At 43.5% G+C, this 10087-nt stretch overlaps 1 protein-coding gene and 1 long non-coding RNA gene across 7 annotated transcripts; one reads left to right on the top strand and one right to left on the bottom strand.

Moving 5' to 3' along the window:
- Nucleotides 1-2899: 2899 nt before the first annotated feature.
- LOC123135784 (uncharacterized) lies at nucleotides 2900-8886 on the bottom strand. The gene is made up of 4 exons (XR_006466196.1): nucleotides 8613-8886; nucleotides 8466-8526; nucleotides 7398-7506; nucleotides 2900-5079 (listed from the first exon to the last, which is right to left on the bottom strand). It is a non-coding gene; the product is annotated as an uncharacterized lncRNA (long non-coding RNA).
- On the top strand, nucleotides 4651-6455 carry LOC123135783 (uncharacterized). Of its 6 annotated transcripts, none has more exons than XR_006466192.1 (4): nucleotides 4651-4864; nucleotides 4936-5033; nucleotides 5175-5272; nucleotides 6212-6348. XR_006466192.1 is itself a non-coding variant. In XM_044554997.1 (3 exons), exons 1-3 carry the CDS (start codon nucleotides 4666-4668, stop codon nucleotides 5266-5268), a joined length of 378 nt encoding a protein of 125 aa, XP_044410932.1. In that variant the 5' UTR covers nucleotides 4657-4665; the 3' UTR covers nucleotides 5269-5299. The 6 variants fall into 6 exon arrangements, 1 of the variants encoding a protein (XP_044410932.1); XR_006466194.1 differs by having other exon boundaries at nucleotides 4723-4864; nucleotides 4946-5033; nucleotides 5188-5272; XR_006466193.1 differs by having other exon boundaries at nucleotides 4723-4864; nucleotides 4946-5033.
- Nucleotides 8887-10087: the final 1201 nt, after the last annotated feature.

Here is a 10087-nt window from a genome sequence, read left to right as displayed (position 1 = left end):
ACCCAAAGCATTCCTACGGTATCCGGAAGTTGCACAATCTCATGGTCTAAGGAAATGATACTTGACATTAGAAAAGCTTTAGCATATGAACTACGATCTTTGTGCTAGGCTTAGGATTGGGTCTTGTCCATCACAGCATTCTCTTAATGATGTGATCCCGTTATCAACGACATCCAATGTCCATGGTCAGGATACTGTGACCATCTGTTGATCAACGAGCTAGTTCACTAGAGGCTTACTAGGGACATGGTGTTGTCTATGTATCCACACATGTATCTGAGTTTTCTATCAATACAATTATAGCATGGATAATAAACGATTATCATGAACAAGGAAATATAATAATAACTAATTTATTATTGCCTTTAGGGCATATTTCCAACAACATCTGTATTACCCGAGTTCTCTCGTCATTGGGGCTGGCCTTTTTCACTGTCTGAGAACGACAAGTGAATATGTGTTTGAAGAGGCCCAGTGCGGCTGACAACCCAAGACGTTTTCACACAAAGATACAAAAGCGGCGAGATAGGCAATGGAATTGGGCGTAAAGTGGTGAAGCTGAGCCCCAAAGAAGTTCAGAAACCCTCGAAAGAAAGGATGCGGTGGTAGAGAGAACCCTCGATCTACATGAGTCGCCAAGAGGACACACTCACCCTCCTGAGGCTGTGGCTGCCACTCCATCCCCGAGAGCCTCGTCGCCCCGTGCGCAACCAGGCCTTCGTTGGCCAGGTCGTCGAGATCCTTTTGGGTGATGGTCGAGCGGATCCAATCACCCTGGATCCAACCTTGCGGCAAACGGGACCGCGACGAGGGTCCCCCTCGACTGGTCGCTCTCCCCTTCAACTTCGCCGTCGCCTTCTTCGCCCGCTCCAAAGCCGCCGTCTTCTCTTTCACCATTGTCGCCGACGAGGCTGGAACGGAGCAGCGATGCTGGGCAGTTGGTGGGCGCAACGGATAAATCTGGAGACGAGGAAGGGGAAAATGAGGGGGCACTGTTCAAAAAACCTCCGCCAGGTTCCTTATATGGAGTCACTTCCGAGTGGCCGACAGGTAGGCCCAGGCGATCCTGTCAAATCCCGAAACAGTCGCGCAGGCGATACGTGGCGAAAAAGGCGGCGCGGGAATCGAGGCGTCCCTACCTTATCCCATCCGAGTACCGCGGTCTTCTCCGCTTCGCGCGCTTCCCAAAATTCGGATCCCACTAAATCCGCTAACCACAGGGCAACTTGTCAGACGGAAGATCTCCTGTGATCCGTCGCTCGGAAATCTCTAAGTTCATAAAGTTCACTCGACAGATATAAAGAATGGATCAAGGCGACTGAATGAAAGTTGACACCCTCACTTGAAAGTCATTGATCCAGAGCAAAACACCTTTACAGCACCAGAAAGCAGGTCGAAAAGATTGCCAACTCCTTCCTCACTCAAACCTCGATCCATTCGGGGGCTATTGATGAAGTCATGTACCTAGGGTAGGGTCATGAACCTGTCCAAGGTACCCTCCCCAAGGACATCCTTTAGAAGAAGTCGTCTTCCAGTCGACCAAGAGGAACTCCACTCGACGGACTAGAAGACACTCGACGAACCTGAAGACACTCGACCAAGAAGACTCACTCGACCACCAGGAGTTCAAGATCTACTCTGAATCCAAACGGTCTGTAATTAAGTAGTCTTTATGGTCATGATGACACTTTATGTAAGGCGTTACCAGTAACGCCAGACCTTAATGTACTTTAACCCTCCTCTACTTGGGTTGGCCGGGGTCCTGGCGTCCTCTATATAAGCCACCCCCCTCCACTGGTAGAAGGGTTCGCACCCCTGTAACTCTCACATATATAATCCAGTCGACTGCCTCCGAGCTCCGAGACGCAGGGCTGTTACTTCCTCCGAGAAGGGCCTGAACTCGTAAAACACTTGTGTGCACAACTGCTCCATAGCTAGGATCTTGCCTCTCCATACCTACCCTCTATTCTACTGTCAGACTTAGAACCACGACACCATGCCCCAGAGGATTGTGTTTTGCATGTAATTGGGGACAAGATCCCAATCTTTGAATACTTAATACTCTCTTTGATCCAAATTAATTGTCGTAGTTTTAGTACGACTTTAGCACGGAGCAGAATGTTTTTCCTAGAAAAAAGTTGCATGTTGGATCTGTCCACTAGTGAGCCAGGCGATTCCAAACATAACCCGACAAAAGATAACACGCATACTTAAAGCGGCACTACTCTGTATAATTCGAGCACGTACTACTAGACCATGATGGGTGGGTTGCCGCGTCCGTCCGATTTTACATCAAACGAGAGGAATATACATAAATATTGCAGACTTTTATGGTGTAACACTGAATAACGTTTTGAATCTAAAAAACAGACGAAAAATATAGTCTAATTTTTGAATTAAACTTTCATACATCTTCCTATTTATTTAGACAAAAGACACCTTTTATTGCTGCCTTTTCTTTGTAGCCTATGACATCCAATGCATATTATATATTTGTATCACTTACTACACTTTTCCTATGTCTTTGTTTTTTTTCCTCTTTAGACAAGAGTCACGTTTTATTGATGCCCGGTCTATAATTGACCAAAATCCAGAGGGTTCTCAACAGAGGACAAGAATAGAAAAAAGGTAGATGCGGGGGTCACCAGCTTACGGGGGAGATAAGGGCATGTACAATGCATAGCCTCAAGGTGATGCCTCGCATACCATGTAGGATCGGATATGACGTAAAGTAGGTTCGGATAGGGAAGCGGGATCCTCTCCAGGAGGCGGATGCTTGAAGAGAAAAAATGTGGTCCGGTGACAAAAGCTGAAAAGGTTGGAGTGAAAAATAGAGATGCATGTGTACTAAAATCTTTATTTTCTATCTTTTAATGAGGCCCACTAATGATAGCTTGCATTGGAAAAAAAATAAATGTAGATGCCTTAAATTATTTTTTGTTATGGGGCATATGTATCCATATGCCACCATTGTACATGCCCTAAAGGACATCTGCCACCATCATGGCACAGAGGAAAAAGTTAGACGGAAGCTTATAGGTCAGGTCAGATCACATCAACTTTGGCACTAGAAAATATCACATCGACGTGGCAATTTGGGCTTGATCAGCCCCGGTGGAATTGTGGCAACCATTGGTTGATCATTGATTCATGTGGGCGTTGCGGATTAGGTGGGGGCCAGTCCCGCAAACAAAGCATGCAGTTGCACATGCCCACCAGCACAAGGTGGTACTGTTTGCCAGTCTTCAGCAAGTGGCTTGGCCACTTCTCTCCTCGGAGTTTAGTTACTGTTTGAGCAAAGGCCAGAAACAGGCGTGTAGGCTGTGAGGCAGCGACCCTGCCTGCGCTTGTTCGTTTCGACCGCGCCGTTTGCCGGCCTGCAAACGAAACTATGCTTGTCAGAGAGCAATGCACTTACGCGGAGGCTAATTGGCGACCAATCATCGCCGTGGGCCTCGCGAGCCGCGGTAGATCCAACAAGGTCGGAGCTTCCCATTTCTCAGGCTTACGGGGTGTCTTTTTCCCTCTGTCACGGAATCTTTTTTATCTTGTTTTCCGGAAACGCTCCTTCGCGAGCGAGATAGCAGCGCTCCTTGTTTTCGCTCCTTTGTTTGATAGCAGGTTCACGTGATTATCGTTTCAGCTTTTTTTTTCCTGTTATCCACAAACGCTCATATGCACACGCATACACTTATCTTTATGAACGCACACACGCATACCTTGTCATATGAGCATCTTTGAAAGACTGAGCCGACATATCATCTTGAAATTTACAAAGTCAGCGTAGTCATCTCGTCGTCGACGGGAACGTTTCCTCCCACTGAATGCGCATCACCGAAAATTTTGAAATAAATCCAAAAATAAATGTGAGCATCAGAACTTGAACCCAAATAAACTGGGGATACTACAATCACTCTAGCCATTCAATCATAACTTGGTTCGCTCGTTTCAGTTTTTTGAAGGGGTACTACTTTACTAGTAGTAGTACTACTATTTTTCGCAAAAAAAAAGAGAGTAGTAGTACTACTCTTTGGTGGCTCATGCATTCGAATTGACCTACTCCTACTTTCATCCAAGAGCTTTCCGTTTCTAGCATGACGATTTCTAACTTTCCACTGCAAGTGTATATACTAAGAAGACTAGGCCCGTAAGGGTTTGATTTTTCTGGTTTTCTCAGAATTTTTTTTAGCCCTGCCAATTGAGCGACACGTATGCACGGTGGCTTTCGTGAAGTGGTTGATCTCTTCTCTTTTGGACTGTACCTATTTCTTTTAGAGGTGCATGGGCTTATCTTGTCTCATGTGAAAAGATGGTTTGACTGCATGGGCTGATTTTGTCTCATGTGAAAAGAAAATATTAGTTGCATGGCCTGTTGTATGGGCTGGTATACGTGTGCTGTTGCATGGCTGATGCATGCATGCATGTGTCCACCTTTGTATGTTTGTAGTTTCAGGTTTGCACACGTTTGTGTTCTGGGTTCTTCTTTGCTTGCATGGCATGTTGTATGGGCTGGTACACGTGTGCTGCTGCATGGCTGATGCATGCATGTTTGTCGTTCCAGGTTTGCACACGTTTGTGTTCTGGGTCCTTCTTTGCTTGCCTATAAGTAGCTCCTTGTTGTGTTCTTCTCTCATGTGTACTTTTGGGTCTCCATCTCTCCTCTTGATGCTGCCCTCCAACCTCCACCCGAGATCCCAGGGCGCGCTAGGTCACCGCTCCGGCTCGCCGGCCGGGAGGTGCGTGCAGGCTACATCATGGATTGGGAGAGCCGCATGTCATCCTCTCCTCATGGATCTTCGTCGGCTCCGGCTCCGTCCCTGGCCTCCAAGGCGGATACACGGTGGTGGCCTCCCCGTGGTCCAAGGTGGCTTGCTTGCAGCTGACTCTGGATAGCTTCCTACCCTGTTGCGCTCCATCCTAATCGACTCCCCTCAGTCTTCCCTAGCTTCGGCCCTAGCAGCAGGTCCCCTCCACCTGCCGCACGGCCGTGGTTCCTGCCTCGCGACTTCAGTTTCAAGTTGTTCATTGCGAAGGTACACATCGCGTCTGCATTTCCTCTCCTCTGGTCTGCGTGGTTTCCTTAAACAAGTAGATGAGTTATTAGTACTACAATTTCATCATATCTAAAGTTGGGTGCATATGCTACAAATTCTTAATCTAAGAAGAATGTTCAGGTGTTGCGTGCAGGTCTGTGGTGAGGACACAAATTTGGGGTCCAGCTCCTTGCGTGAATGTGCAAGGAATTTAGAACCTGCATCTTTAATATAACATGGTATATTTATTCTTAATCTCTCCATTACGATGTGTTCCATTTTCTTGATGGAAGTAATTCTGGTTTAATTTCACATGATGTTTAAACAAATAAACACATGATGTGCTGAATAGCTGACATACATAGGAAGTACTACATTATTCTCAGGTATTTATTGTTCCTTTTGTAATAGTTTTCTCCCTCCTAAAAGTAAAATGAATCATTTTTAATCCTTTGAGCAAGGTTGCCCAAAGTAGGGCGCTCAGCCATTGAGGCATTATCAATTTCTTTAAGAAGCTTCGCAAAATCTGCTCTTATACTAAAAAGATCTAATGTAGGTTCGTTAGCCTTATAGGGTACTATATACTGAACACACGATACTCCAGATGCAGGATTGTGAAGTGAGTATGTATATATTATCAACACAGCTAGCTTCTTTTGGGACTCAACTACAAATCCCATGTCAGACGTTTTAGAACCTACAAGCGAGGAATGCTCCAGATGCAGGATTCGAAACAGACTGCGAAAATCTTAGCGATATATGCTAGGACCTGATGGCAAACGCATATACATAAAAGATGATGAATACCAACCTACAGTTTTTAATCCCATGTCAGACGGCAACTTTGATGTGAAAAGAAATTGAAGGAGTATGTGTTTAGGAGTACCGAAAGAAATCCCAGTGGAATTTATGTGTTTAGGAGTACCAAAGAAATGACAGTGGAATTTTCTTTCATGAAAAATAAGAATGAAAATCTGTACTGATAGCTGCTTAGAGTTTTGAAGATTATTCTTTCATGCAAAGTGCCTCCACTTTGTAAACATCAACCTATGTGTATTGATTTACACATAACATTGATTTTTTATCTGATCAAACATGTACCCCTTCTGTAATGCTTATTATTTCTATGAACACATCCAAGTTAATGATAGCATTGACTTTATTTTTGTTTCCTGCAGCTTACTGAAGCTGAACCTGAGCTGCTGCTTAATTATTGAACCTGGTGAAAACGAAGCCACTCAGACAGAGCTGCAGTGTTGTGGCTATTTGAGATTCATGGGGTTCAGGAGGATATGTGAGAAGGAAAAGGATTCTGAGCTATGAGTAGAAAGTAGCAACAATCAACTGTAGCAAAACATTTGTAGCTTCGGTGTAAGACTGAATCTTCTGATGATGAGCAGCTCTTTTGGTGTTTGGCTGTGACGACTACTATATTACACATATGAAGCCTTAAAAAAGTGGAAAAGATTGTGCGCCTACTAGGGTTTGATCTTTTCTTAGCTAAAGAAAATAGTCTTTTGTGTTTCCAAAACTATTCCTATTCTAGAAAGCCCTTTCAGAACTACAACTGTAGTAAAACAAAAATTGATCTTTGGCTGTAACTATTACCGCTGGGATCTTCTTACATTGCATAACCTACACTCATGCATGTCGACATAAAAAGAGCATAAGCTCTAACCAAATTTGATCGATTCTAAAATAGTTTGTTAAGCTGAGAACTTATTTGCTTGATTTTTTCTGTTTGTTGTCGTTGTAAACTAATAATTATTTAATAGTCATCAGATCGTTTGCATATGTGGCGATGACTTAGTGTTTCACCACTGCTCTATTCTAATGAAAGCTGAGATGCGATATTTTTTTGTATTAGTTTCACATGATGCACTCATTTCTGCCTGTTCCTTTCAGTGATAAGAATTTTGAACTACAAACTGGATACAAAATGACACAGAGTGATGTAAAATTACCCATTATTTCTATGCCAAGAAAGCAAAATAGTTGATGGTGGCAAGAAGCCCTGAACCATCAATGTGCTATTACTGAACAAGATGATATCTATTTGGATAAGTTTAGAGGTGGAATTGTTTATACTCTATTAAAGGTTTTTCGCTAGAACATTTCTGTTGTCAAGAGATGAGCCCTAACAGGTTCTGAATATGTACGTGGACGATCTTGAAATACCTAGATGACTATTCTTTAAATACCTGGATAATTATTCGCATAAACAAAGTCACATTGTTATTTTAAATTTTTAACACAAGAAGCAAGTATCGTTCCATAATAGAAGTAGCTACTATTTGCACTGAGTAGCAAATTCATAGTTATTGGCCATCAAGAAAAGCAAACACCCATGCCGATGAGATATACCTGTTCCATATGTCCATGTGGAAGTAGTAAACTCTTTCACCTTGGCGAAGCACCAACGGCCCAGCGCAAGCATGCCATAGCTCCCTATATAATGCATCACTAGAACTCCCTGCACAAAGGATTCATCATGTGAACCAGGCATACAATTCAAGGGACCATTCACCTTAACTTATAGCAGATTTTAACCAGTATTACTGTCTAAACTGGTATTGGATGCAGGGATCTACCACTTACCTGACGTGGTAGCACCAATGTACAATATAACCATAAGATTTTCATTTCTCTAAATACAGGAGCTGCACCTCTTTGTTCCATTTCATCAACGAAACAAGAGTACTATATCAGTTAAGAGGCCACGGTGCACATAACCAAGAGAAATTGAGGGGTGGAAATGTATCAGTCAGACTATCAAAATTAGAAATTATATATCAGACACAACAAATGCACCAGTTCATCAACCTAGACAGTAATATTAGTAAAAGCTGCCTTTTGCTAGAAAACAATGCCGGGTCGCCCTGAATTATAAGAATTTAATCACTATTTTTCCTATTAAAAAAGAGTCAAGTGCCCAAGTCCACTTATCTGATTCATAAGCATCCACCCAGAAACTGAGTATTCTAGAAAAAACAATTACTCGCCAGGGATTCAGGAAAGCTCAACACAAGCAGAAAAAGCTGAGGAAACGCACGGCCACCAGAACATTAAGGAAAGCAAAGGAACCGAAGCTGAGGCACCCAAAGCACCGGAATTAGACATCTTCGCCGGCCAGCCCAAACACGGTCGGAATTCAGGAGCAAGGCCAATATGCTCACCCCATGCGCAGCTCCACCGATGTTGGCCCACAGCACCACGAGAACATGAGTGAGATGGCGAGAATCGTACGTGTCAGAGGAGGCGAGGCAGGAGATGTATTCAATCAAATGTACTAGCTATCAACATCGATGAACAAATCAAAGGCACACCTGAAGCACTCTAAATTCTGTCCCAAAAAAGAAATCGACAGAATTGGAACAAATTCAGGCATCTGAGTTGAGCAACTACTGAACCGAATCGAGAAGGATTTTATACCTTGAAGGCGTAGGCTTCAGCCTCTCACAGAGCCCTCTTCAGCTGGCCTCTCCGGTACCTCCTGCAAACGCAACCATAACAGCAGCGCATCAGCTCGATTCGATCCGGTCTTCCACCGTCGGCGGGACCCACTATGGTTTCTCTCACCTCAGACGTGAAGGCAGAGGGAGAAGACGCTTGGATATCGGCGGTGCCCGCGAGCGCGGCCACCACGTCCGCGACGACGGCGGTGGCGGTGGCGGCACAATTGTACAGGAACTCCATCTCCTCCTCCTCCGACAGCAGTGTTCCCGCATCGAGGTGAGGGGGGTGGCGCCCCCAGGAGGAGCTCGCGTAGGCAGGCCGGAGGTGGCCGGCGGTCGGCGGAAGATGATGGAGTTATTTAGCTTACCGCAGTAGGGGGGTGGACAGGTGGTGCGCAGAAGGGGGTAGGTGAGTGGACTGGTGGTGTTGGTGACTTGCTGCTCCTAATTTATTTATTTCTCTTCGTTTTTTCTCTCTAGATAGTACTCCCTGTCCACTCACAATTATTTGTGATGATGGAGTAGAACTCAAGGTAAAACACAATTGGTGATGAAATTATTTGTGTAGCTGGGCCATTCTATATCTTCACAAATAGAATCTCAAGGCTGTGATTATAATGCTACTATTGATATGGGGTACTACCTCCGTCCGTGTTTATTAGGTCCCTTTTTATTTTGGGCTAATGTTTGACTTCAAAATTTAACTAACAAAATATAAACTATATGTCACAAAAATTATATTGTTGAAAAGCTCTTTCAAATACAAATTCAACAGTATAATTTTTTGATAGCATATACTTTATATTTTAATAGTCTATGCATGGTCAAACTCTGGACCAAAATACCAAGGGGCCCAATAAACCCGGACGGAAGTAGTAGGAGAGTATGGTTTTATGAAGTTATACCTTTGTCAACAAATATCTTGTCGCATTTATGGAGATCTTCGCATGACAGCACCAATGTCCAAAATATGTGATACTAACAAGATGGATAAATGCAAGAAATTCTCTAGATACTAATAGAAGTATTTTACTATTCAGATAGAATATGTTGTACATGTACTCTATTCTCAGTTAATAATTCAGTTGTTGTTTTTTTTGCATAATGTTGACAGTATATTCTATGTTGGCTGGAATATGCAAGGTAGTGTGAATGATAACAGGGGGTGCAATTCTACCAACTCCAATAAGTTTTTCCATTGTAGCAACCTGAATTTGTCTCTTGAGGATTTAGTTTTCCAGAACATCTATGCCAAGTTAGTGTGCTTAAAGTCTTGCCGACTTCCAACCCATGTGTTAATTCAGTGATCACGGTGGGAGCAACATAAGTTGGGTAGTGTATAATTATTCTCTTGGGCACTACAAAGATACACACATGTAAAACATACAACAAATTCTTAAAAACTTCACAAAGATCACAAACCTCAAGCAGACCAACAGGGCCTTGCATAAACTACTTTGTCATGAACCAAATTTTAAGACGACTTATCAAATATTAAAAAAACTAAATAGCTTATCACTTCTTGTGGCGCGGCGTGCCGCCGCGCACTACCCGCTAGTATATATATACTTGTACAACCATTTGCATAAACTAACGCAA

The sequence above is a fragment of the Triticum aestivum genome, chromosome 6B (genome assembly GCF_018294505.1).
Source record: "Triticum aestivum cultivar Chinese Spring chromosome 6B, IWGSC CS RefSeq v2.1, whole genome shotgun sequence".
Lineage (NCBI taxonomy): Eukaryota > Viridiplantae > Streptophyta > Magnoliopsida > Poales > Poaceae > Triticum > Triticum aestivum.
This window is presented reverse-complemented; position numbering and strand designations above follow the sequence as displayed.

Excerpts from the sequence above, each read along its gene's own strand:
- LOC123135783 (XM_044554997.1), top strand. The coding sequence starts at position 4,666 with ATGCTGCCCTCCAACCTCCACCCGAGATCCCAGGGCGCGCTAGGTCAC. Across the intron at positions 4,865-4,935 it reads TGGCCTCCCCGTGGTCCAAG|TCTTCCCTAGCTTCGGCCCT; the intron begins GTGGCTTGCTTG and ends GACTCCCCTCAG. Across the intron at positions 5,034-5,187 it reads TCAAGTTGTTCATTGCGAAG|GTCTGTGGTGAGGACACAAA; the intron begins GTACACATCGCG and ends TGTTGCGTGCAG.